General features: G+C 39.8%; 1 protein-coding gene across 1 annotated transcript; it reads right to left on the bottom strand.

Annotated features, from left to right (window-relative positions):
- Positions 1 to 2,787: 2,787 nt before the first annotated feature.
- On the bottom strand, positions 2,788 to 7,568 carry LOC129412305 (galactose-specific lectin nattectin-like). The gene is made up of 5 exons (XM_055165666.1): positions 7,458 to 7,568; positions 6,540 to 6,628; positions 4,338 to 4,472; positions 3,394 to 3,505; positions 2,788 to 3,032 (listed from the first exon to the last, which is right to left on the bottom strand). The coding sequence occupies exons 2-5, from the start codon at positions 6,576 to 6,578 to the stop codon at positions 2,788 to 2,790; spliced, it is 531 nt and encodes a 176-aa protein (XP_055021641.1). The 5' UTR covers positions 6,579 to 6,628; positions 7,458 to 7,568.
- Positions 7,569 to 27,487: the final 19,919 nt, after the last annotated feature.

The following is a 27,487-nucleotide window of genomic DNA, read 5'->3' as shown; positions in this document are numbered from 1 at the left end:
AAGAAGAACTACAATGTGAAAAGTAAAGGAACGGAGAAGTTGGAAACGTAAGTAAAAGAAATTTATTGTTTTATCATTATTCGTTTCACGTTGTAGTTCTTCTTCTTCAATTGCCGCTTGATCGGTCCGTCGGAAAATAGAGTCCCACGGTCACTTCCGTTGTGGCTTTTTGATGTGTTGTGGCTTTTTAATGTGTTGCGGTTTTTGCGTTTGTGTTGTGGCATTTGTATTTGTTGCGGCGTTTGCATTAAAATAGGAATTAAATCCCGCGGTCATTTCCATTGTGGCTTTTTTTTTGGTGTGTTGTGGCTTCTTTTGGTTTGTTGTGGCTTTTTGTTGTGTTGTTGCATTTGCATTTTTTGTTGCGTCTTTTGCGTTTGTTGTGACCCCTCTTGGCTTCTGTATTAACCGCAACATTTACAGGTATGTTTTATCACATTTCTAATCTTAGACAAACATGGACTGTCAGTCGAGGCTGTTGACCTCGACTGGGGATGTTGCTGGACAGTGGAAGGAATACTTTTAAGATCTCCTCAATTCCATCATCACGTAGTTTGAGTATCTTATGTCTCTGGATGATGTGGGGCTGTCTTGGCTGACACGTCTCTGCAACATCGCATGGTGGTCGGACTCTGGACTGGCAGACCGGGGTGGTGGTCCCTCTGGAACGACTGTGCAGTCCATGGACTCCAGGAGTGAATCACCAGTCTTTCAGACTCTTCCCCACAGTAGTCTAGCTCCCCCGTCTCTGTTCCAGGGTACTGGAGAGGAGAATCTGACTGATACTCGAACCTCGGATTCAAGAGGAGTAGTGTGTTTTTCGTTTCAGCCGCGGAACACTGGACCAGCTCTGTACACTCTCCATCAGGTGCTCAAGTGTTCATGGAAGTTTGCCCAACCAGTCCACAAGTGCTTTCGTGGATCTAGAGAAGGCACCAGACCATTTCCATCGTGGTGTTGATTTTATTGGAAAGCACTTTGCTCACCCTGAGTGTTGTAAAGGGCTCTATAAATAAAGTTTGATTGATAAACCCACTCCCATTTGTCATTTGTGTGTCATGTGTCAGGGTTCATTTATTTTTACTCAATGACCAGTATAGAACAGTAAGAATAATAAAAGAATCTTTATTTTTGCATGATGAATGTAAAAATAGAAACACATCTTTTTTTTAATTTGATCTAACAACATAGTTTACATTAAATAGAATAAAATAATATGACAGATATTTTGGATTCAACTGAATTAATAAAGGCATTTTCCCTGGCAGCCTCAATGTCTGCTTTCATTACTGCCACGACTCTTTTTGCTGCCACCACTCTTTTTGCTGCCGCGACTTTCATTGTTGCCGCGACTTTCATTGTTGCCGCGACTTTCATTGTTGCCGCGACTTTCATTATTGCCATGATTTTCATTACTGCCGCGATTTTCATTATTGCCGCGACTTTCATTGTTGCCGCGACTTTCATTATTGCCATGATTTCCATTATTGCCATGATTTTCATTACTGCCGCTATTTTCATTATTGCCGCGATTTTCATTATTGCCGCGATTTTCATTATTGCCGCGATTTTCACTGTTGCCGCGACTTTCACTGTTGCCACGACCTTCATTGCTGCCACGACTTTCATTGCTGCCATGACTTTTATTGTTGCCGCGACTTTCATTGTTGCCACGACTTTCATTGCTGCCACGACCTTCATTGCTGCCACGACCTTCATTGCTGCCACGACTTTCATTGCTGCCATGACTTTTATTGTTGCCGCGACCTTCATTGCTGCCACGACCTTCACTGCTGCCACGACCTTCATTGCTGCCATGACTTCATTGCGACCTTCATTGCTGCCACGACCTTCATTGCTGCCACGACCTTCACTGCTGCCATGACCTTCATTGCTGCCACGACCTTCATGCTGCCTGCCACGACCTTCATTGCTGCCATGACTTTTATTGCTTGCCACGACCTTCACTGCTGCCACGACCTTCATTGCTGCCACGACTTCATTGCTGCCACGACCTTCACTGCTGCCATGACTTTATTGCTGCCACGACCTTCACTGCTGCACGACCTTCATTGCTGCCATGACCTTCATTGCTGCCACGACCTTCACTGCTGCCACGACCTTCACTGCTGCCACGACCTTCACTGCTGCCATGACCTTCATTGCTGCCACGACCTTCACTGCTGCCACGACCTTCATTGCTGCCATGACCTTCATTGCTGCCACGACCTTCACTGCTGCCATGACCTTCATTGCTGCCACGACCTTCATTGCTGCCATGACTTTTATTGTTGCCACGACCTTCACTGCTGCCACGACCTTCATTGCTGCCATGACTTTTATTGTTGCCGCGACCTTCATTGCTGCCACGACCTTCACTGCTGCCACGACCTTCACTGCTGCCACGACCTTCATTGCTGCCATGACCTTCATTGCTGCCACGAGTTTCATTGCTGCCACGACCTTCATTGCTGCCACGACCTTCACTGCTGCCATGACCTTCATTGCTGCCACGACCTTCACTGCTGCCATGACCTTCATTGCTGCCACGACCTTCATTGCTGCCACGACCTTCATTGCTGCCATGACCTTCATTGCTGCCACGACCTTCATTGCTGCCACGACCTTCACTGCTGCCATGACTTCATTGCTGCCATGACTTTCACTGCTGCCATGACTTTCATTGCTGCCATTGCTGCCATGACTTTATTGCTGCCATGACTTTCACTGCTGCCACGACCTTCACTGACTTTCATTGCTGCCATGACTTCATTGCTGCCACGACCTTCATTGCTGCACGACATTGCTGCCACGACTTTCATTGCTGCCACGACCTTCATTGCTGCCACGACTTTCATTGCTGCCACGACTTTCACTGCTGCCATGACTTTCACTGCTGCCACGACTTTCACTACTGTGAGAACTCTCGTTACTGTCACTGCACTCACTACTGTAAGTCTTGACATTTTGGCGTCTGGCGCACACGTAGGACATTGTACGTGAGCATGGATGGTCATTCCACAAGTGATGTTCTGTGGATAGAAAATGGACAATTTATCAGTTACAATAGAAAATAATGCTTTAAAATATGCAAAGCCAATTGCTGGTTTCAGACGACATCACAGCATTCAATAGGCAAATATTATTGAATACAGATGTGGGCAGGTAAAATGATTTCTTTTGTAATATGGCATGGCCTTGGGTGTAGTCAATAATAGTCTGTACAACTCTGTGTATTTTCAGTTATTGATTAAACCCAATTACTCACTGTTTTACATAATTTTAACAATATTCCTTGTAGCTGCCCCCGTCTGTATTAAGTAACATTGGCCTGTAGAATGCTGTGATGCCATCTGAAACCCAACAAAATGACTTACAGAACATGTTGCTTACCTTTATGGTTTATGTGGAGGCAGTGTTCATTTCCATTGAGATTATCAGGTTCTCCAGAGGCCCAGAGATTAAAGTCAAATGCTGTCCCGTCACTCCACTGCCACACCGCCTCCTGGATTTACCACGAAAACACGAAACAAAGTCAAGTACATGTGTATACTTCGCTACTGGCATTAATGGGCATGTTTGAGTTTTTTCTGATGTTATAATTCAGGAATGATTTCTAATGTTGTGTCCTACCAAGTCTTTTTTTCAATACATAAATAGGAAAAATGTCATTGCATTAAAACTATTGTAAATATAAATTATAGTTTTAGACCAATTAAGAAGAACTTTGTGAAGAATAGTTGAAAAATATGTTGAAAATTACAGAGTTCTAACACACTGACGACCTCGCAGTAGGGAGAATTCTGTCTACAAGTCCGGTACAATTTATCCACAAGAAAAATCAGATTTTCCGTTGTTACTGATACTATTTGTCAGATAATAATGTGTGTTTAGAGGAAGTTGAATTTTAAACTTAAATAAAAATAAGTCTGAATGATTTTGCAAGAATCTAAAAACATAATTATCTTAACTGTGTTTTGGTAAAATGTCTAAGGCACTTTAAAGGTACTTTTTCTGGTGGAGGGTCCATCAAAAACTTTTCTCCATGGAGATGATGTTGCATTGTCTGGAATGTTTCATAGTGTGGCATTAAACCTTTCTAACTTCATGGAGACCAAATCAGACTTAGTGTCAGAATCCCTGTTGTTCTAGGTATTTTTGAGCTATAAACGCACCTGTAAATGAATAAATGTAAGGTAGAGCTGTTTAATGTTGTACTGTGGAACATTCCAGGCAGAGTAGTAACATCCATAGAAACAAGAATGTGACGGACCCCCAACCAAAAAGTTACACTTACAAAGATGTTACGACATTAGTAATATCAGAAGCTATCTTACCTCAACTGCATCATGTCCACCAATCCAAGCGTACGAGTTTTCTTTGGTCACATGCAGCACGAGGTCTCGGAGGAACTGATACTCGCCGTTGTTGTGGACAGAGGCCAGGTTTCCACCGACCTCATGGCAGGAGAGCTGGAGAAAAGCAGATGCAAGATTACAATTTTACACTGTTCCAAACATACGTTTCAGACCAGAGTTTTCAGTTTTCACAAATTTTGTATTTATATATCACGTTATTTTCTGATCAAGTTATAATATAATGTTGTTTTCTCATCAAAAACAGACCTGAAGTCATTTTTCATTCACACATATTGAACACACAAACCCTCCATATTTAGGCTGAGTTCTTCTCTCAAACAGAAAACACTCTGTTCCACCTTGTGATGTCATGTGGTTATACAGGGAGTGCTGCACTGTGTTTTTAAACTCTATCCACTCTCACTAGAATCATTTGGATAATTTCAGCTCTGGAATTGTCAGTCTCTTCTGAACTCAAGGTAAAAGGAGCTGTTAACTTGAAAATTATACCTTTTCATGACATCACAAGGTGGAAAAGAGCATTTTGAGCTTTGGAGATGTAGATAGACTAATAATAATGGATTACTCAAACATGTGTGAATGAAACAAAACACAACTTGTGTTTTTGATGATGAGTCCCTTTTACGCAATATAGGCCCTAACATTTTGAGCAAAAGGTTTAAGTTTTAAAGAACACACATTTTGCATTATGTATATATATATTTTTTTCTTTTCATCCTGTTATAATATTCTTCCTTCATCGTGTATTTAGAAGTTCATTCATGCCGGTTTTATTCATCCTCTGTAAAAAGTCCTTTGCCTCTGAGTTTCAGAGGCAGTTTTGAAAGCCTTTGTTAAGTTTGTTATCGACTTAACATAGCCATTCGACACTTTGAACCATCCCATGCTACTACAAAAGCTCACTTATTTCAGTCTATCAAAAATAACCTTAAACTGGCGACAATCGTATCTGGCCATGTGTCTGTGCGCATAATGTGAAATCTCCAACATCTCAAAACAATCTTGGTGTGCCTCAAGGCTCGATACTGGGTCCATTGCTGTTTGGCATGTACATTAATGTCTTGCCCCAAATGTATGTGTAATGTAGTCAGTCAGATGTACACTGACCATGCAGTTTTGTATGTTCATTTTAAAAACAAACTGCAAACTGCAGAGGACCTGTCAGTTGTTATGTCAGAGATGGCTGTAACATTCACAATTGTTTAGCTTTTTAACTCTTGACTTCGAACTTCAAATGAAATGTTTGAAATGAATTGTATGTATAGTGATTGTACAGTGAGTGTGTTGTATGTATAGTGAGTGTGTTGTATGTATCGTGAGTGTGTTGTATGTATAGTGAGTGTGTTGTATGTATAGTGAGTGTGTTGTATGTATAGTGAGTGTGTTGTATGTATCGTGAGTGTGTTGTATGTATCGTGAGTGTCCTGGTGTTATGTACTTTTGTGTGATTGTTGCTGTACTTTTCCCTATCCAGTTGATGATTTCACATCAACCTGACAGGTGACTGAAGATGGAAATTACCTAGCTATTAACACTGGCTATAATCTTTACATATTTACATTAATGTTCATTAATATGTGTTGTCCCTTTACAAATAAATAAATAAGAAAAAATAAGAAATATGAAAACACAAGAATTGAAATCTCTCAGGATTGTTGCATCACAGGTATAAACCCATGTGCAGTTTATAAATCCTTAAATTCTTGCCATCATTAAAGTGTCACGGTTTGTTACTTATGACTTAGTTACATTTTTGTAACTACCTCATGGTAATTCCCTCTCTTGGCAGTAGCTGGTGAGCTGCACCAGATGCCACTATGGGGAGCACTGAAGTTGTGGAATAATGTGTGCTTCTTTAATTTCCATTATTTTATCTTCTAAAACATGAGATGGTGAGATGGTGTAACTTTTCTGGTGGAAGGCCCGTCAAATGCTTTTCTTCATGAAGATGTTATTGCTTTGTCTGGAATGTTTCACAGTATGGCATTTTTTGTCTGTCTTTGTTTTTATTGTTTGTATTTAAAGGTGCATTGCGCAACGTTTCAGGTGGAGGTTCTGTTACCTGCTTGTTTCCATGGAGATGTTTACCTGGATTTTTTCATGGTTTATTGGTTCATTAAACATCTCTATCAAGCTTTTGGGATAACAAAATGTGAATACCTCTGCGTCGATCCATTTCTTTGGGCCGTGGAAGAACATGAAGCAACGAGACTGAAAGCGAGTCCATCCTTCAGGACAACATGCTTTTGCTAAAAACAACCAAACACAAGCACAACAACATTGAATTAATTAAGTAACTCATTATTTATACAAGTTTGTGACAGTAAATAATTTGTAGTTTTATGTAGACTCTACATATATATCATTTTTCAAGAGGCAAAACATTAGAATGAAACACTGAATGGGGTAAATGAAGTGGGCCACATTTCTGTTTGTGTCTCTGTGTTTTGTATTTTGGGTGGACCAGTTTCTGTCTTAAGTGTTTGTTGGTTTGAAATAGATTTCATGGTGTCTGAAAATCTTCTGCAGCTTTTCAAAACAGCACCCACGTAAGAAATAGTCACAACCTTTCTCCTGGTTATTTCCTCATTATGCATTAATTGCTCAAGGTTAATTAAGGTGTAGTTATTATCAAGTGGTACATAATAGAACATTACTAATACATTTTAAGTATCATTTAACACAGTTGAACTTTCAATTAAGATGTCCATTAAGTGCAAATATTTATTTTTCAAGCTCGGTGCAGAGGATTTTAATAAAACATCAAACATCTTTAAAGTTACACACATCTACACACTTTAAACCATTATTAACAATTGATTTATTATTAATATACATCATACATATACACATATGTCATTTTGTGTTAATAAATGCTTATGTCTTACTCTGAAGTATTACTAGGTCATCATTTATAAACCTCAATAGTAAAAATGTAATTTAAAGCAACACCATGTAACTCATCACCTGCAGGATTCCATGGAAAAAGGAAGTTAAAACCATACTGTGTAATATTATAGCCAAAGAAACAAGTTTTAGAGAAGAAAAAAATAAATAAAAAAGAACATTAGAACTTACCTGGTGGGGTGAAACATTTTTCCCAATATTTTCCATAATACTTCTTTATCCAAGAACATTTCCGAGGAGTAGTTGTGGGGTGAGGTGAAGTAGTAGGTGTAGTAGTAGTAGTAGTTGGAGTAGTAGTAGTAGTAGGAGTAGTAGTGGTAGTAGTAGTAGTAGTAGTAGTAGTAGTAGGAGGAGTAGTAGTAGTAGTAGTAGTAGTAGTAGTAGGAGTAGTAGTAGTAGTAGTAGTAGTAGTAGTAGTAGTAGTAGTAGTAGGAGGAGTAGAGTAGTAGTAGTAGTAGTAGTAGTAGTAGTAGTAGTAGGAGTAGTAGTAGTAGTAGTAGTAGTAGGTAGTAGGTAGTAGTGTAGTAGTAGTAGTAGTAGGAGGAGTAGTAGTGGTTGTAGTAGTAGTAGTAGTAGTAGTAGTAGTAGTAGGAGGAGTAGTAGTAGTAGTAGTAGTAGTAGTAGTAGGAGTAGTAGTAGTAGTAGTAGTAGTAGGAGGTAGTAGTAGTAGTAGTAGTAGTAGTAGTAGTAGTAGTAGTAGTAGTAGGAGTAGTAGTAGTAGTAGTAGTAGTAGTAGTAGGAGTAGTAGTAGTAGAGTAGTAGTAGTAGTAGTAGTAGTAGTAGGAGGAGGAGTAGTAGTAGTAGGAGTAGTAGTAGTAGTAGTAGGAGGAGTAGTAGTAGTAGTAGTAGAGTAGTAGTAGTAGTAGTAGTAGTAGTAGGAGGAGTAGTAGTAGTAGTAGTAGGAGGAGTAGTAGTAGTAGTAGTAGTAGTAGTAGTAGGAGGAGGAGTAGTAGGTAGGAGTAGTAGTAGTAGTAGGAGGAGTAGTAGTAGTAGGAGGAGTAGTTAGTAGAGTAGTAGTAGAGGTAGTAGTAGTAGTAGAGTAGTAGGAGTAGTAGTAGTAGAGAGAGTAGTAGTAGTAGTAGAGTAGTAGTAGTAGGAGGAGTAGTAGTAGTAGTAGTAGTAGTAGTAGTAGTAGGAGTAGTAGTAGTAGGAGTAGTAGTAGTAGTAGTAGTAGTAGTAGTAGTAGTAGTAGTAGGAGTAGTAGTAGTAGTAGTAGTAGTAGTAGTAGGAGGAGAGTAGTAGTAGTAGTAGTAGTAGTAGTAGTAGGAGGAGTAGTAGTAGTAGTAGTAGTAGTAGTAGTAGTAGTAGTAGTAGTAGGAGGAGAGTAGTAGTAGTAGTAGTAGTAGGAGGAGTAGTAGTAGTAGGAGGAGGAGGAGTAGTAGTAGTAGTAGTAGTAGTAGTAGTAGTAGTAGTAGTAGAGTAGTAGAGTAGTAGTAGTAGTAGTAGTAGTAGTAGGAGGAGGAGTAGTAGTAGTGAGTAGTAGTTAGGTAGTGAGTAGTTTAGTAGGAGTAGTTTTAGTTAGTTGGAGTAGTAGTAGTAGTAGTAGTAGTAGTAGTAGTAGGAGTAGTAGTAGGAGGAGTAGTAGTAGTAGTAGTAGGAGGAGGTAGTAGTAGTAGTAGTAGTAGTAGTAGTAGTAGTAGTAGAGTAGTAGTAGTAGTAGGAGTAGTAGTAGTAGTAGTAGTAGTAGTAGGAGGAGGAGTAGTAGTAGGAGGAGTAGTAGTAGTAGGTAGGTAGTAGTAGGAGGAGGAGTAGTAGTAGTAGTAGTAGTAGTAGTAGTAGTAGTAGTAGGAGGAGGTAGTAGTAGTAGTAGTAGTAGTAGTAGTAGTAGTAGTAGTAGTAGTAGTAGTAGTAGGAGGAGGAGTAGTAGTAGTAGTAGTAGTAGTAGTAGTAGTAGTAGAGGAGGAGTAGTAGTAGTAGTAGTAGTAGTAGGAGGTAGTAGTAGTAGTAGGAGGAGTAGTTGTGGTACGATTACGGCAATGAGGTTTAGTTTTGGTAATAGGTTTTGTTTTAGCCGTTATTGGACTCGATGTAGTCCTTTTTGTAGTCGTGTTGGAGTAGTAGTAGTAGTAGGTAGTAGTAGTAGTAGTAGTAGTAGTAGTAGTAGTAGTAGTAGTAGTAGTAGGAGGAGGTAGTAGTAGTAGTAGTAGTAGTAGTAGTAGGTAGTAGTAGTAGAGTAGTAGTAGTAGTTAGTAGTAGTAGTAGGAGGAGGAGTAGTAGTATTAATAGGAGTAGTAGTAGTAGTAGGAGGAGGAGTAGTGTAGTAGTTGTAGTAGTAGGAGGAGGAGTAGTAGTAGTAGTAGTAGTAGGTAGGAGGAGGTAGTAGTAGTAGAGTAGTAGTAGTAGTAGTAGTAGGAGAGAGTAGTAGTAGTAGTAGTAGTAGTAGTAGTAGTAGGAGGAGGTAGTAGTAGTAGAGTAGTAGTAGTAGTAGTAGTAGTAGTAGTAGGAGGAGGAGTTGTAGTAGTATTAGGAGGGAGTTTAGGAGTAGGTAGGTTTTGTTTTAGCCGTTATTGGAGAATGTAGTCCTTTTTGTAGTCGTTGTTGGACTCGTAGTAGTAGTAGTAGTAGTTGTAGTAGTAGTAGTAGTAGTAGTAGTAGTAGTAGTAGTAGTAGTAGTAGTAGTAGTAGTAGTAGTAGTAGTAGTTGGAGTAGTAGTAGTAGTAGTTGGAGTAGTAGTAGTAGTAGTAGTAGTAGGAGGAGGAGTAGTGTAGTAGTAGTAGTAGTAGTAGTAGTAGTAGTAGGAGGAGTAGTAGTAGTAGTTAGTAGTAGTAGTAGGAGGAGGTAGTAGTAGTAGAGTAGTAGTAGTAGTAGTAGGAGGAGTAGTAGTGAGTAGTAGTAGTAGTAGTAGTAGGAGGAGGAGTAGTAGTGTAGTTGTAGTAGTAGTAGAGGAGGAGGTAGTAGTAGTGGTTAGTAGTAGTAGTAGGAGTAGTAGTAGTAGTAGGTAGTAGTAGTAGTAGTAGTAGTAGTAGGAGTAGTAGTAGTAGTAGTAGTAGTAGGAGGAGGTAGTAGTAGTAGTAGTAGTAGTAGTAGGAGGAGTAGTAGTAGTAGTAGTAGTAGTAGTAGTAGTAGGAGGAGTAGTAGTGGTAGTAGTAGTAGTAGGAGTAGTAGTAGTAGTAGTAGGAGGAGGAGTAGTAGTAGTAGTAGTAGTAGGAGGAGGAGTAGTAGTAGTAGTAGTAGTAGAGGAGGAGTAGTAGTTTAGTAGTAGTAGGAGGAGGTAGTAGTAGTGTAGTAGTAGTAGTAGTAGTAGGAGAGGAGTAGTAGTAGTGGTAGTAGTAGTAGTAGTAGTAGAGGAGGAGTAGTAGTAGTAGTAGTAGTAGTAGTAGTAGGAGGAGGAGTAGTAGTGTAGTAGTAGTAGGAGGAGGAGTAGTAGTAGTAGTGGTTGTAGTAGTAGTAGGAGGAGGAGTAGTAGTGGTTGTAGTAGTAGTAGGAGGAGGAGTAGTAGTAGTAGTAGTAGTAGTAGTAGTAGTAGTAGGAGGAGTAGTAGTGGTTGTAGTAGTAGTAGGAGGAGGAGTAGTAGTAGTAGTAGTAGTAGTAGTAGTAGTAGGAGGAGGTAGTAGTAGTAGTAGTAGTAGTAGGAGGAGTAGTAGTAGTAGTAGTAGGTAGTAGTAGTAGTAGTAGTAGTAGTAGTAGTAGTAGTAGGAGTAGTAGTAGTAGTAGTTGAGGAGTAGTAGTTAGTAGTAGTAGTAGTAGGAGGTAGTAGTGGTTAGTAGTAGTAGTAGTAGTAGTAGTAGTAGTAGGAGGAGTAGTGTAGTAGTTGTAGTAGTAGTAGGAGGAGTAGTAGTAGTAGTAGTAGTGTAGTAGTAGTAGGAGGTAGGTAGTAGTAGTAGTAGTAGTAGTAGTAGTAGTAGTAGGTAGGAGGAGTAGTAGTAGGTTGTAGTAGTAGTAGTAGGAGGTAGTAGTAGTAGTGGTGTAGTAGTAGTAGGAGGAGTAGTAGTAGTAGTAGTAGTAGTGGTTGTAGTAGTAGTAGGAGGAGGAGTAGTAGTGGTTGTAGTAGTAGTAGGAGGAGGAGTAGTTGTAGTGGTGTAGTAGTAGTAGGAGGAGGAGTAGTAGTGGTTGTAGTAGTAGTAGTAGGAGGAGGAGTAGTGGTTGTAGTAGTAGTAGGAGGAGGAGTAGTTGTGGTTGTAGTAGTAGTAGGAGGAGGAGTAGTGTAGTAGTAGTAGGAGGAGGAGTAGTTGTGGTTGTAGTAGTAGTAGGAGGAGGAGTAGTAGTGTAGTTGTAGTAGTAGTAGGAGGAGGAGGAGTAGTTGTGGTACGATTACGGCAGCGATGAGGTTTAGTTTTGGTAATAGGTTTTGTTTTAGCCGTTATTGGACTCCATGTAGTCCTTTTTGTAGTCGTTGTTGGACTCGTAGTAGTAGTAGTAGTTGTAGTAGTAGTAGTAGTAGGAGGAGTAGTAGTAGTAGTAGTAGTAGGTAGTAGTAGTAGTAGTAGTAGTAGTAGTAGGTAGTAGTAGTAGTAGTAGTAGTAGTAGTAGTAGTAGTAGTAGTAGTAGTGGTGTAGTAGGTTGTAGGAGTAGTAGTAGTAGTAGTAGGTTGTAGTAGTAGTAGGAGGAGAGTAGTAGTTGTAGTAGTGTAGTAGTAGTAGTAGGAGGAGGAGTAGTAGTAGGTAGTGTAGTAGTAGTAGGAGGAGGAGTAGTAGTAGTGGTTGTAGTAGTAGTAGGAGGAGTAGTAGTGGTTGTAGTAGTAGTAGTAGGAGAGGAGTAGTTGTGGTTAGTAGTAGTAGTAGGAGGAGTAGTAGTGTGGTTGTAGTAGTAGTAGGAGAGGAGGTAGTGAGTAGTAGTAGTAGTGGAGAGTAGTAGTAGTGTAGTAGTAGTAGTAGTAGTAGTAGTAGGAGGAGGAGTAGTAGTGGTTGTAGTAGTAGTAGGAGGAGGAGTAGTAGTAGTGGTAGTAGTAGTAGTAGTAGAAGTAGGAGGAGTAGTAGTAGTATTAGTAGTAGTAGTAGTAGTAGTAGTAGTAGGAGTAGTAGTAGTAGTAGTTGGAGGAGTAGTAGTAGTAGTAGTAGTAGGAGGAGTAGTAGTGGTTGTAGTAGTAGTAGGAGGAGGAGTAGTAGTGGTTGTAGTAGTAGTAGTAGGAGGAGTAGTAGTAGTTGAGGAGTAGTAGTAGTAAGTAGGAGGAGGAGTAGTTGTGGTAGATTACGCAGCGATGAGTTTAGTTTTGGTCATAGGTTTGTTTTAGCCGTTATTGGACTCCATGTAGTCCTTTTTGTAGTCGTTGTTGGACTCGTAGTAGTAGTAGTAGTTGTAGTAGTAGTAGGAGGAGGAGTAGTTGTGGTTGTAGTAGTAGTAGGTAGGTAGTAGTAGTAGTAGTTGGTTGTAGTAGTAGTAGGTAGAGTAGTAGTAGTGGTTGTAGTAGTAGTAGTAGTAGTAGGAGGAGGAGTAGTAGTGGTTGTAGTAGTAGTAGGAGGGAGTAGTGGTTGTAGTAGTAGTAGGAGGAGAGGAGTAGTAGTGGTGTAGTAGTAGTAGGAAGGAGGAGTAGTGTGGTTGTAGTAGTAGTAGGAGGAGAGTAGTAGTAGTGTTAGTAGTAGTAGTAGGAGGAGAGTAGTAGTTAGTAGTAGTAGTAGTTAGGAGTAGAGTAGGAGTAGTAGTGGTAGTAGTAGTAGTAGTAGGAGGAGGAGTAGTAGTAGTGGTTGTAGTAGTAGTAGGAGGAGTAGTAGTGGTGTAGTAGTAGTAGTAGTAGTAGTAGGAGGAGGAGTAGTAGTGGTGTAGTAGTAGTAGTAGGAGGAGGAGTAGTAGTGGTTGTAGTAGTAGTAGTAGGAGGAGGAGTAGTAGTGGTTGTAGTAGTAGTAGGAGGAGGAGTAGTAGTGGTTGTAGTAGTAGTAGGAGGAGGAGTAGTTGTGGTACGATTACGGCAGCGATGAGGTTTAGTTTTGGTAATAGGTTTTGTTTTATCCGTTATTGGACTCGATGTAGTCCTTTTTGTAGTCGTTGTTGGACTCGTAGTAGTAGTAGTAGTTGTAGTAGAAGTAGTAGGAGTAGTAGTAGTAGTAGTAGTAGTAGTAGTTGGAGTAGTAGTAGTAGTAGTAGTAGGAGTAGTAGTAGTAGTAGTAGGAGAGTAGTAGTAGTAGTAGTAGTTAGTAGTAGTAGTAGTGGTTAGGTAGTAGTAGTAGTGTAGTAGTAGTAGTAGGAGGAGGAGTAGTAGTAGTGTAGTTGTAGTAGTAGTAGTAGGAGTAGTAGTAGGAGGAGTAGTAGTGGTTGTAGTAGTAGTAGGAGGAGGAGTAGTAGTGGTTGTAGTAGTAGTAGGAGGAGGAGTAGTAGTGGTTGTAGTAGTAGTAGTAGGAGGAGAGTAGTAGTGAGTATGTAGTAGTTAGTAGAGGAGGAGTAGTAGTAGTAGAGTAGTAGTAGTAGTAGTAGTAGTAGTAGTAGTTAGTAGTAGTAGTAGTAGTAGTAGTAGGAGGAGGAGTAGTAGTGGTTGTAGTAGTAGTAGGAGGAGGAGTAGTAGTGGTTGTAGTAGTAGTAGGAGGAGGAGTAGTAGGTTGTAGTAGTAGTAGGAGGAGGAGTAGTAGTTGTAGTAGAGAGGAGGTAGTAGTTGTGGTGTAGTAGTAGTAGGAGGAGTAGTAAGGAAGTAGTTAGTGGTGTAGTAGTAGTAGTAGTAGTAGTAGGAGGAGTAGTAGTGGTTGTAGTAGTTGGAGGAGTAGTAGTAGTAGTAGTAGGAGGAGGAGTAGTAGTGGTTGTAGTAGTAGGAGGGAGGTAGGGTAGTAGTAGTAGGAGGAGTAGTAGTAGTAGTAGGAGGAGGAGTAGTAGTGGTTGTAGTAGTAGAGGAGGAGTAGTAGTGGTTGTAGTAGTAGTAGGAGGAGGAGTAGTAGTTGTAGTAGTAGTAGTAGGAGGTAGTAGTAGGTTGTAGTAGTAGTAGGTAGGAGGTAGTAGTAGTAGTGGTTGTAGTAGTAGTAGGAGGAGTAGTAGTGGTTGTGGTAGTGTAGTAGTAGTGTAGTGTAGGGAGGAGTAGTAGTGGTTGTAGTTAGTAGTAGTAGTAGGAGGAGGAGTAGTGTGTTGTAGTAGTAGTAGGAGGAGGAGTAGTAGGTAGTAGTAGTAGTAGTAGTAGTGTTGTAGTAGTAGAAGGAGGAGTAGTAGTGGTTGTAGTAGTAGTAGTAGGAGAGTAGTAGTGGTGTAGTAGTAGGAGGAGGTAGTGTAGTTAGTAGTAGTAGTAGTAGTAGAGGAGAGTAGTAGTAGTTAGTAGTAGTAGTAGGAGGAGTAGTAGTAGTGTTGTAGTAGTAGTAAGAGGAGGAGTAGTAGTAGTAGTAGTAGTAGGAGGAGGAGTAGTGTAGTAGTAGGAGGAGGAGTAGTAGTAGTAGTAGTAGGAGGAGTAGTAGTGGTGTAGTAGTAGGTAGGAGGAAGTAGTAGTGTGTAGTAGTAGTAGGAGGAGGAGGAGTAGTGGTTGTAGTAGTAGGAGGAGTAGTAGTAGTAGTGTAGGTAGTAGTAGAGGAGGAGTAGTTGTGGTACGATTACGGCAGCGATGAGGTTTAGTTTTGGTAATAGGTTTTGTTTTATCCGTTATTGGACTCCATGTAGTCCTTTTTGTAGTCGTTGTTGGACTCGTAGTAGTAGTAGTAGTTGTAGTAGTAGTAGTAGTAGTAGTAGTAGTAGTAGTAGTAGTAGTAGTAGTAGTAGTAGTAGTAGTAGTAGTAGTAGTAGTAGTAGTAGTAGGAGGAGGAGTAGTAGTGGTTGTAGTAGTAGTAGGAGGAGGAGTAGTAGTGGTTGTAGTAGTAGTAGGAGGAGGAGTAGTAGTTGTAGTTTAGTAGTAGTAGTAGAGGAGGAGGAGTAGTTGTGGTTGTAGTAGTAGTACGAGGAGGAGTAGTAGTGGTTAGTAGTAGTAGTAGTAGTAGTAGTAGAGTAGGAGTAGTAGTTGTAGTTAGTAGTAGTAGTAGTGGTAGTAGTAGTAGTGTAGTAGTAGTTGTAGTAGTAGTAGGAGGAGGAGTAGTAGTGGTTGTAGTAGTAGTAGGAGGAGGAGTAGTTGTGGTTGTAGTAGTAGTAGGAGGAGGAGTAGTTGTGGTTGTAGTAGTAGTAGTAGGAGGAGGAGTAGTAGTGGTTGTAGTAGTAGTAGGAGGAGAAGTAGTAGTGGTTGTAGTAGTAGTAGGAGGACGAGTATAGTAGTAGTAGTAGTAGTAGTAGTTGGAGGAGTAGTAGTAGGAGGAGGAGTAGTTGTGGTATGATTACGGCAGCGACGAGGTTTAGTTTTGGTAATAGCTTTTGGTTTAGCCGTTATTGGACTCGATGTAGTCCTTTTTGTAGTCGTTGTTGGACTCGTAGTAGTAGTAGTAATAGTAGTAGTAGTAGTAGTAGTAGTTGGAGGAGTAGTAGTTTTGGTATGATTACGGCAGCGATGAGGTTTAGTTTTGGTAATAGCTTGTGTTTTAGTCATTATCGGACCCCATGTAGTCCTTTTTGTAGTCGTTGGTGGACTCGTAGTAGTAGTTGGAGCAGCAGGAGTAGTTGTGCGTTTGGTATGATTACAGTGATGTCTCGTTTTGGTAACAGTTTTTGTTGCAGTTGTGTTGGACTTTGTTGGACTCGTTGTTGGCCTCGTTGTTGGCCTCGTTGTTGGACTCGTTGTTGGACTCTTTGTTGTATTCTTTGTCGTCACGTTTAGACTTAATTCTGCCGTTATGGGCTTCGGTAAAACACCCAAAGGTCCATCCAGGATGGTGTTCTGAAAAATAAATATACAAATAAAAATCCTCACCATTGTCATACACTGAAACCTGTAAAGAAAACGTGAAATATATCATTATTTTAAAACAAAGTTGTACTGCTGCTAACGTAAATATTTTTATTTTTATTCAATCATTTTGGTGCATGTCACATAATTATGAAACAGCAGTAAAAATGCTATACAAGTAAAATGACAGTGTAAAGTTACAGTGTAGATACAGTCATACACATTGTCTCCTCATTTATCCTTCATAATATACAATACACACACTACAACAAAACAGAAAAAATAAAAAATAAATTCAGGCCTATATTTCAAAAGATAGTCATCCTTTTGAAATATAGGCCTGAATTGAAGACCATTTGTCCATAATACGAGTATCATTCGTTCATTTGTTTTTCAATATAAAACCGAAAACGAAAAAAACAACTAGTTTCTTCATTATTTGTATCCAAAATCAAAATGAAAAAACGGATAACGATTAGTTTTTTTTGGTTTTCGTGTTTGTGTTTAAATAAAAAATGGAAAAAATTGATATGGTACCGTGACTTAAATTGTGAAGCCGGACTTTTACGCCGCATACGGACTGTCACTGAACCAGGACTAAATCGTTTTCAGTCCTGGTCTGGTTCCGTTCCCGGTCTCGTTCCCGGTCCTGTTCTCGGTCTCGTTCCCTTTCCTGTTCCCGGTCTCATTCCCGGTCCTGTTCTCGGTCTCGTTCCCGGTCTCGTTCCCGGTCCTGTTCTCGGTCTCGTTCCCGGTCCTGTTCCCGGTCTTGTTCCCGGTCCTGTTCTCGGTCTCGTTCCCTTTCCTGTTCCTGGTTTCATTCCCGGTCCTGTTCTCGGTCTCGTTCCCGGTCTCGTTCCCGGTCCTGTTCCCGGTCTCGTTCCCGGTCCTGTTCCCGGTCTCGTTCCCGGTCCTGTTCCCAGTCCTGTTCCCAGTCCTGTTCCCGGTCTCAGTCCCGGTCTCAGTCCTGCTCTCATTCCCGCTATCGTTCCCGGTCTCAGTCCCGGTCCTGGTCCGGGTCTCAGTCCTGGTCTCACTTCCGGTATGGTCCCGGACCTGGTTTAGTCCTGGTTGAGTCCTGGTTCAGTCTGTTTTTTTTTTCCATTATTCATTTAAACATTTTTCATTTTAGTTTTGGAAACAAATAATGAAGAAGTTGTTTTTTCGTTTTCTTATTTTTGGTTTTATATTGAAAAACGAATGATTTGTTGTAACCTTGCACTTATTTGCTTCATAAGATATACCTCCTTTATTTTATTTTTCCACTGGGTAATTGTGGGGGGCAGAGGCCTGATCCAGGAGACCGTTATAATTTTTTTGGCAATTAAGAGTAAAATTTTCAGCAAATGAAAATGACTATTTGCTCTTAAGTCATTTGAAAAAATTCCCAACAGCACAATACATGGCTCTAATATAATTTTGATCCCCAAACTGTTAATTTCTACTTCCCATTTCTCCTTAATATGTAGTGTGTTTTCTGTGGTAGCATCTTGTAATATTTTGGAGATATGAGATATGTATTTGCTAGAAATAGATTTTTTTATGTAAATGTTTTTTTTTTTTCTGGAACTTTGGGTAAGACAAAATCAGCAAACCAGACAATAAAGTTAACAAGCCGATCCAACAATCCATCAACATGATCAAGAGTCACTTTTGACTTAACGCTAAAACAGAATGGAACAAATTAGCAGTACTTTTAAAACTATGCAAAGACTCCAAAAAGTTTACTTCCGAATTAAGAATATATTTTTGACCAACATTAACGGATTAAGGGCACGCGCAGGCAGCAGGGTGTGAATGGGATAATTGATGTTTATTTTCATTGCATTTGTTTGAATTGTTTGTATAGACATTTCATTGTTTTGTTTTTTATTTTGGTATTCTACCTTTTGTCCGTCTCAGGGACTAGATGGAAATTAGCTCTTTAAATGAATTAGCCCACAAATTTTGCGTCGTCTTGTGCACATTTTATCTTTATTTGTTTAATGCTTAATGTTAAATAAACTAAACTTACAGCTGTAGCCAAAATTCCACAGGTAAGACCGAGGAAGAGGATCCGAGCCCAGAGCGCAGCCATCTGAAGAAGACAAAATAATCCTGATTAAAAAAAAAACAAAAAAACGTTATGATTCAGATTTGCTAAGTGACCGTGACTTACTGTCGCTGAGGATTTAAAAAACTCGGTAAAGAACTCGGTAAAACCTGTTGATGAAGGCTTTATATTGCAAATCTGGAATGTGCGATGACTAAGTAATGACGTGCACCATTAGAAATAATAGGCGGGCGAATGTATAATTATGAAGTAATTATCGTCAATCAGTTTCCATACTTAGTGTACTGTGCACTAATAATGGCATTAACTGTTTGTACTAATAATGGCATTAATATTGGGTTTGAATTTTACACAGCCCTTTCATTTCGTCCAATACCAAAATACCAATACCAATTCATCATCATTGAACTCATCAAACTTATCATCTGACTTACCTCTCCACAGATCTGGCCTAACGCTGTCGACTACAATCTTTAATTTAATACAATATACAATCTGTGCAAGTGCGTCGCAGACCCTCGACCTGAAAACTTACATACACCTTTAAAATCCTATAACGCCCCGATATTTTACGAGCTTTAGCGGTGAAATTTTGGACGCGCCGTCTTTACCCTCACTCTGAATGTTGGATTTACTTCAAAAACAGTTAATTAATACTTTTACTGTGGTTTCTATGTAGGTCAGGAATGTGTTTAAATAGGTCATGATTGAAAATGTAATTAAAATGTCCAACTAGGTAAACCACACATAGCAGCACACCCACACTAATCCACCCTGAAAAGAAGTTAAATTCGCAAATTAAAGTCAAATATTTGCCATTTTACTTCGTATTCTGTATTAATATTGGGGTAATATTTGTCGACCCTGCTACTTTTGTTCTCTCGACACCTCGACGCACAAGAGAAAACCAGTCTGACCTCCCGAACAGCACAGTAATTTGATTTAAATTGCCCATTGTCCATTTGCAGAAGATTATTGTGCTTGGTCATGTTTCAGTTTTGATGAGCCGAGGACAAAAGCTAGTTCAAAATCAAAGACAAATACAAATCCAATTCTTTAGATAGCACATTTTATAAACAAAACAGTTTGTAAAGTGTTGTGCATATAAACATAGATATTATTACACCCTTAAAAAAAACAACTGGAAAAGGAATTTGTTAACGCCCTTTCCACACGACTCTCATCCAACTAAGCAGAAGATTTGATTTGAAAAGGGTTTTAAAGGGATTTTAGAAGGATTTTAAATTTTGTAACATTTCCATTTCTTCCACAGACCAACAGTCTAAAACATAAAACAAGACAAATAAGACACTTAACCCCCCTGGCCCCGAGTGTGTGTACACTGGTGTATGAATGTGTGTGTGTGAATGGGTGAGTGCTTCTTTAATGTTCTTTTTAAAACTCTTTAAGCGCCTTGAAGGTGGAAAAGCTGTATAAAAATATGACCATTTACATTGTCTGTTTATTTTGAGATCACTGACCACTCTGACCAAGTCTGTGTCGGTGCTGTGTGTGACATAATGAGTGGAGCTCACCGACTAAATATAATGATAAATCAAATAAACCAAAATAAACTAACAATGCCACTGGGCACAGAAAACGAAATGAAATAAAGAATAGTTCATAGTTCAAGAGTTCATTTCTCACTTTACTCCTTTGAGGAAAAGTTAACATATAAGTTCAGTTAAATACTGTTCAGTCTTTTCCAGTCATTTAAAATAAAATGTTTCAATAATTCAACAATTCACTTGATTTATATATGAAGATAAGACAGCAGCTCTCTAAAATCCCCGGTGACTTCACACCCCACGCCTGAAGAGAAACGTCTGGTAGTTTTCGGTACAGTTTAACCTGGAGACAGAAGTCCTACGTCTCCAAGGAAAACTAAACATCAACACAGGCTTAATGAGTGTTGGAGGAATGTACCAGTTTTAAAACGTAACAATAGGGAAGAATTCTGTAATTATATCAGCGTCACTGTTCAGAAATTACCATTGCATAACAGCCTTAAAATATGTTATATAACTGCATATTCCAATTAATTAATTTGTTCTGGTCTACCACGAAGAGAAGTGGAGCCTGTGATTTCGCAAATATACAGTTTGTCAAATATTCATATGAAGTTCACATTTTTAGCACCTCCTACATTTGCACTCTTAGCGCTTCATAGTTAGAAGAGGCAAAAACTTTTTGACTATAGTTTCACCAGCAGTTCTTACGAATTATGAACAGAATAACAGCAGCATGGACTTGAAATGAAATGGAAAGATCATATAAATCAGAAGCTTCATCGATACCTGTTTCCACACTTCAATAAAACCAATCAATCAAACTTTATTTATAAAGTGATTTTCATACAAAAATCTAACATAAAGTGCTTTACAGTGATTAAAAACAATCCCACATTTCCTTCCACCCACCCACTTACCCAACCCCAAAGTTGCCCGGCTCCACACAACCAAACAACCCAGACACACACACACACACACACACACACACACACACACACACACACTCACTCACATGCTAAAATACATAAAACTACCTATAGTAAAATGTGAGGCTGAATACAGGCGAACCAGTTGAGAAAGCACCATCAGAGGAGCCGTCTACACCAGGAGCAGAGAGACGTCCACCACAGAGATGAAGCCCAGGCAACACCCTTCCACCAGGCCGACCTCCGACCTCCGCTCCTGATGCAGAGGCTCCTACAGAGGAAACACTGGAAATCCTAAAAATATGCCTAAAATAAATAAATATAATTAAAATGTGTACAATAAAACAAGTAAAAGTATAAGATTTCATTCAAAAGCTAAGCTAAAAAGGTGGGTCTTGAGCCTGCTCTTAAAAACATGGACGTTCTCTTTGGCCCTGAGCTCCTCCGGCTGCAGTTCCATAAACGGGGGCCATAGTCCTGAAAAGACGCCTCTCCGTGAGTGTGTGTCCTGACTTTGGGAATGACCGTGAGCTTGCTGCTGCCGGAGGAGCGCAGGGTCATTAAGACATTTAAAAACCAGTAAAAGAACTTTAAAATCGATCCCGAAACTCACGGGGAGCCAAGGCAGTGATTTTAAAACCGGTGTGATGTGATCCCGCCCTTTGGTCCTCGTCAGGACACGTGCAGCTGAATTTTATGATAATTGCAAACCTGAAATACTCTTTTTGGGAAGACCAGAGAGCAGGGCATTACAGTAGTCTATTCGACTGGTGATAAAAGCATGCATCAGCGTCTCTGTGTTGGCCAGAGAGAGACACACTTGTTTCCATGTCCTCCTTTAGTCATTACCTCGTACACTAGGCAAGGCAAGTTTATTTGTATAGCACAATTAGTACACAAAGTAATTCAAAGTGCTTTATAGAATAAGAAATACATTAAAATCATAATAAAAACTAATCAAAAACATAAATAATCATGAAGAATAAAATTAAAAAAGAGAGACATAAATTGGAGAGAAGAATAAGGAATGAAAACCTTTCAGTTATATGCACAGATAAACAGAAATGTTTTGAGCCTGGATTTAAACAGCGTCACAGAAGAGTCTGTCTCACATGTTCAGACTGTTCCAGGTTTTAGCTGCATGAACCTGAAACTCTGACTCCCCTTGTTTAGTCGTGACTCTGGGCACCAGCAGGAGGTTGGTCCCTGAGCTCCTCAGAGTGTGAGATGGTTCATATGACACTAACATGTCACAGATGGACTTTGGTGCTCGGCCATGGAGACACTTGTACAAGCAGAGCTGCTTTAAACTCTATTCTCTGAGGCACAGGAGCCAGTGCAGAGACCTGAGCAGTGTTGTGCAAGTTCACACTTTTCATGAACTAGTTCAAAGTTCAGTTCACACTTGTTCAAAGTGAATAGTTCACGTTCATAGTTCACAGTTTTAATTTTGAACTAGTTCAAAGTTCAGTTCATTTTATATTTAGGTGAGATCTGTAAATGAAAGGCTGCATTTATTTTTCAAACTGACTTCTAGTTTACAACAACTTTACAAGATACACTGTTGGACAAGTGACTTTAAAATTGTAATGTGTTATTTATGACTTACTGTCATTCCAAAGTCATTTGTTACATTACAATATTACTGTATTTAAAATGTAAAACATTACACGACTATTGCAGCACTTTTAATTTACTCTCACCAAAAGAACTGTTAAGATACTGAACTTTTGCGCCATATATGGACTGAACCAGGTCCTTTCGCTCGGGATCACGGTCTACGCGGGCGCACCTCCGGCGTTTCACCGCTGCTGATATCGCGGTGATTTTAGCAAATTTGTATGAAGAAAAAAGAAAAACCCACCATTTCAATCCAGGTTAAAAAAGCATTGTGACGCGCGTTACTGACATATGTACCAAGTAAAATAATACGCGCGTGGAGCAGCACGTCCTGTGCGTGTAGATTTCAGAAAATAGGATCCATCCTATTTTTTGACGCTCTACACGAGCGTAGGCGCGTATCCCCGTCAAAATACACAGAGAGCATGTATCTATTGTTGTATTTGTGCATTTACCATCAGCACATTGTGCTCCCTGGGCAGTTGTGTATCATGTGAAAGAGCCCAGATCCACATACACTGTTAATTAGTGCTTTGAAATTAACTTTTGAAATCCTTGCGTTTGCCGTGGTCAGACTGCACAGAAGGTAAATACAAGCAGCTAAACGCGCCCAGTCAAGTTTGATTGACTTCCCATTGAGAGACACAAGAGCCCGTACGTTCCGTTAAAGCTGCCGGTGGAGTCGCCGTCGCGTTGACACGCGGCTGTGGTTTCGTGAGGTGAAGTGCGAGCAGATCGTCAGCCTTTAATCTTGTCTCCCTCTTCCATCCTGTTCATGTTCATGTCAGGTGAAAACAAATTCCGACGTTTAACTGAACCCCAACAGTGACGTACGTCGTTCATCACACATAATTTGAACAAATTCACGTTCAAGTTCTTGATTTACAAAAGTGTTGCGTTCAGTTCAAAGTTCACTGAAAATGAACGTGTTCAATGAACGAGTTCTTTTGAACTCGTTCATGCACAACACTGGACCTGAGCACAGGACTTATGTGCTCGTACTTCCTAGTTCGAGTCAGGACCCGAGCTGCAGCGTTCTGGATGTTGCAGCGTCTCACAGCTCGTTTGGAGAGACCAGTGAGCAGAACATTACAGTATCTAACCTACTGGAGACAAACGCATGGATAAGTTTCTCCAAGTCTGCTTTAGACAGTAAACCTTTGATTGTTGCTATGTTTTTTAGATGGTAAAAGACTGCAGATGTTATTGATTTGATGTGGCTGTTAAAGTTCAAGTCTGAGTTCATTATTACCCCGAGATTTCTTGCCTGATTTGAAGGTTTTAGAGAGAGAGACTGGAGGTGACTGCTGACACTGTCCACTGTACACTACAGTCAAAGGTTTGGACACACTGACTCTCACAACTTTAAGAAATATACTTATTAAGAGAGTTTCGGCAATTTGTATGAAGCGTGTGGAATGTAATAATAGTTTTAGATAGTGAAACCATTTCAGGAAACTTCATCAAGACATAAGGTCAAGGGTTTGCGGCTCTGTCAACAAAACAAATGGTGGCTATTTTGAGGATTTGTATTTAAAATGAGTTTTACTTTGCTACATAATTCCATACATTTTGGCACATATTTGATTGTCATCCATGTGTAAAGAAATGACCAAACCAGACCAAGTTACAGGTCAGATCTGTGGAGAGACAACCCCGCTCACAGTCAGAATGTCTGTTTTTTGAGGTATTTTTGAGCTATAAATAAAACCATCTGTAAGTGAATAAATGTAAGGCAGAGCTGTTTAATGTCACACTGTGGAACATTCCAGGCAGAGCAATGACATATCCATAGAAACAAGCAGGTGACGGACTCTCCTTTTAAGTTTTGTCTGGTAGAGTAAACAGGCAACATACTGTAGAGTATTTATTTATAGATTGATCGAAAAAATTTATGGCTTGAGATCAATCAACTGCCAATCAATCAAGTGGAAAAACAGGCCAATTCAGATCAATCCAAATCTCAACACCGGCAATTTACGTACAAGGAAATAAAAATCCACCTGTTGGAACATGTACCATAATGACACCAGGACTATAATTACTTTGCATGCCACCATGTAATTTATCAGCACTCATTTTCGTTAGCGAGAAGAGGAGGACTTTTCTAAACAAACTTCACTATTAAAATATTTGAAATTCTTGGTACGTCCTTCTTTGTTTACGTAGAAATGACTAGGCAAATAATATATAAATGGACTATAAAGATGAGACCACTTGAAGCTGTCTAAATCTTATGATGTATGGGATTATATTTGCTCCATTATTTGTTTTATGTGTACTAGTGTTTTTACTAACCAGTGTTGACTGTTGTAACTACCTGAGCACTTAAGCTAAGCACTTTTTGCTTGAATGTAGTTTATAAAGCTTTTGCAAACATGAATACAATTGTTGTAATATTTTCTAACTGTTGAACTGATGCATTGTAATTGTTTAAAGTGCCACTAGTGCTAGTTTACCTTTGCTGTGTGTGTAACACTCAGTAATGTGTATTTACATTATGTTTTATTTTTGTATATATTGGGAAAGTCTAATTTGAGTAGATTTGTTGTGAGGTCTGAGGTCCTCGTCTGTAATATTGCAGAAGTGAGGCAAAGAGAAACTTCGCGGTCGCCTGTCTCATTCTTTCCCTCTGATTTACAGGAAACATTTAATCTGCCCAACAGGCTCCGAGCCGGAATCTGTTACATGTGCACGCTGAAGATAAGGATATTACTACTTGTTACTTGGGTTAAAGTAACAGTTGATTTATTGAAACTTTGCTCCTGCTGCCCAGACCAGGTTTCTATTCCCCGATGACGAAATGAAAGGAGCAGGACTCCAGCCTGTAGAGCAGGGGTGGGCAAACTAATCTTTTTAATCCGGCCCGCCAAACTTGAAGAACAATAATAATAATAATTTTCAGTGTTTTTCAAAGTCATTTCAATAAATAGTAAAAACCGTGGGACTTGAAAGACAGATATTTTGTTGTAATGATTTCCAATTATGGGATATTTCAATAACATGGGACATATTTTCTACATATTCTATGTTATTTTTTTCTCTTATGAGGCTGATTACCATAAAGCTCCATCCATCTGCTCCTGGTCCGGCCCTTCCTTCATATTTTAGAACCCTTTGTGGCCCATGAGTCAAAAAGTTTGCCCACCCCAGATACAGAGCCTACCTGAGTACTGCAGAGTCACACCTCTCCTGTCCGGCCAGTAGGGGGCTCTTTTCAGTCAGTGTCAAATAGATTTTCACCTAAGAAGAAAAATACTCACACACACACACACACACACACACATACACACACGCACACATTTGATCTATTTAATCTCTGTCAGGGACTGTCAGATTTTCACCTAAAAATAAAATAAATATATACACACATTGTTACAGACGTACATGGGTCATTTGAATATCAATACATGTGGAAACTGTTAATTGGGCGACAGTAGTTCAGTTCAAGAAGCATATCAACGAATAGTGACATACCCTTCACGTCTATAATCAAAATAACCATTAAACATGTTATAATATGATTGACTGAGATTCAGGACCATGCCTCAAACTCTCTCTGCTCCTCTCCATCGAATCAAAGCTCAACTCAACCTCACCTTCCATTACCCAGAAGCCCCTCTTTATACTGGCCACCACATTTATCCATAACATCAATAAATATCTTAATCATATACTATTGTTGTGCTCTGATCCTTGCTATTGAATCTCTATTTATACTGTATCTTAGTGCTGTCCATTTACAAAAAGAACTCAATTAATCACATAAACATTTATTTATTTATTTATTTATTGCAAAGCATTTTATATATATATATATTATATATATTATATATATATATATATATATATATATATATAATTTGTGGTATTATTATACATATAAAGACATACAGGCAGCGTCCTCCACTACTATCTAAAACTAAACAGAAAGTTAACATCACAATAAAGTTATCTTGCTCTATATAACTTTTTGGTTGAGGGTCTGTCACCTGCTTGTTTTTATGGATATGTCATTGCTCTGCCTGGAATACATTACATGTATACATTTATTCAATTACAGGAAGTTTTATAGTTAATAGTTCAAATATCTAGAAAAACAGGCATTCTGACTGTGAACTTGGTCGCCTCTCCACAGATCTAACCTGTAACTTGGTCTGAATTGGTCTCCATGAAGATAGAAAGGTATAATGCCATACTGTGAAACATTCCAGACAAAGCAATAACATCTCCATGAAGAAAAACATTTGACAACCCTCCACCAGAAAAGTTACACAATGCACCTTTATGGACTCTTGTATGTTGATTAAAATAATTGTCTTACAGTAATTGTCTTATAACATTGAAATCTCTCTGGAAACTGGAGAGACCCGTCACCTTCCCTGACACCGTCCAACCTGCCTGTCTGCCACCAGAGGGCAGTGTTGAGCCTAGTGGAGCTCTGTGCTCCCGGCGGAGTCGCCTCACCAGTCAGTAGGACAAACACACCAATATAAAGCAATGTTACTAATTGTGAAAAGCAAAACATAACAAAAAGATGTCTGGAAATTTACACGACAATAAAACCATATTCATTATTATAATTTTGAAATTATAGGGTTTGTTTTGGAAGAGGTAACATTATAAAAAGGCTTAAAGCTTAAGGACTATAAGCCATATTTAAGCCAGTAATTTGACAATTTAATAAATCAAATTACATTTTATTTAGTTATGAGTTTTCATGATTAAACGTAACATACTGTAGTTACTGTACTGTTAAACTAACAAATTACTGTCAAGCTAAACATACTGTACTGTAAATTGTAGTTTACAGTTGAACCACCACCTTAACGTGGTGGAGGGGTTTGAGTGCCTGAATGATCTCAGGAGCTCTGTTGTCGGGGCTTTATGCCCCTGGTAGTGTCACCCAAGGCAAACAGGTCCTGAGGGATGAATCAAACTAAGAGCGGTTCAGAAGCCCCTCATGATGAGAACTGCACAGAGGCCAGATTGGCGTCACCGGGGCCCTACCCTGGAGCCAGACCTGCGGTGGGCAGCAAGCATCTGGTGGCCAGACCTCCCCCCACAGGATCCAGATGGGCACGGCCTGGACAAGTGATGTGTTGCCGTCCTCCCATGGACACGCCGCCCACAGGAGGACCCATAAGGGGCTGGTGCAAAGTGAGATCTGAGTGGCAGTGAAAGGCTGGGGCCTCAACAACTGGATCCCGAGGAGGCTGGAGTCATGGAGTCTGAGTGGGCAATCTCCGAACCCAGTAGGGTGGACACTGGAAGTGAGGGATGCCATCAGGCTGAAGGAGTCCTATCAGGCCTTTCTGGCTTGTGAGACTCCTGAGGCAGCTTATGGGTACCAGCGGGCCAAGCATGCTGCAGCCCAAGCGGTCGCAGAGGCAAAAACTCAGGGTTGGGAGGAGGTTAGGGAGGCCACAGAGGAGGACTATCGT

Source organism: Boleophthalmus pectinirostris, unplaced genomic scaffold (assembly GCF_026225935.1).
Source record: "Boleophthalmus pectinirostris isolate CB_2022bp ecotype Guang Dong unplaced genomic scaffold, ASM2622593v1 HiC_scaffold_8, whole genome shotgun sequence".
NCBI lineage: Eukaryota > Metazoa > Chordata > Actinopteri > Gobiiformes > Gobiidae > Boleophthalmus > Boleophthalmus pectinirostris.
This window is presented reverse-complemented; position numbering and strand designations above follow the sequence as displayed.

What these genes read in the sequence shown, in the direction of transcription:
- LOC129412305 (XM_055165666.1), bottom strand. Translation starts at nt 6,578, where the DNA reads ATGTTCTTCCACGGCCCAAAGAAATGGATCGACGCAGAG. An exon ending in AGAAATGGATCGACGCAGAG is followed by an intron (nt 4,473 to 6,539) that starts GTATTCACATTT and finishes GCTTTTCTCCAG; the next exon opens with CTCTCCTGCCATGAGGTCGG. An exon ending in CCTCCACATAAACCATAAAG is followed by an intron (nt 3,033 to 3,393) that starts GTAAGCAACATG and finishes TTCTATCCACAG; the next exon opens with AACATCACTTGTGGAATGAC.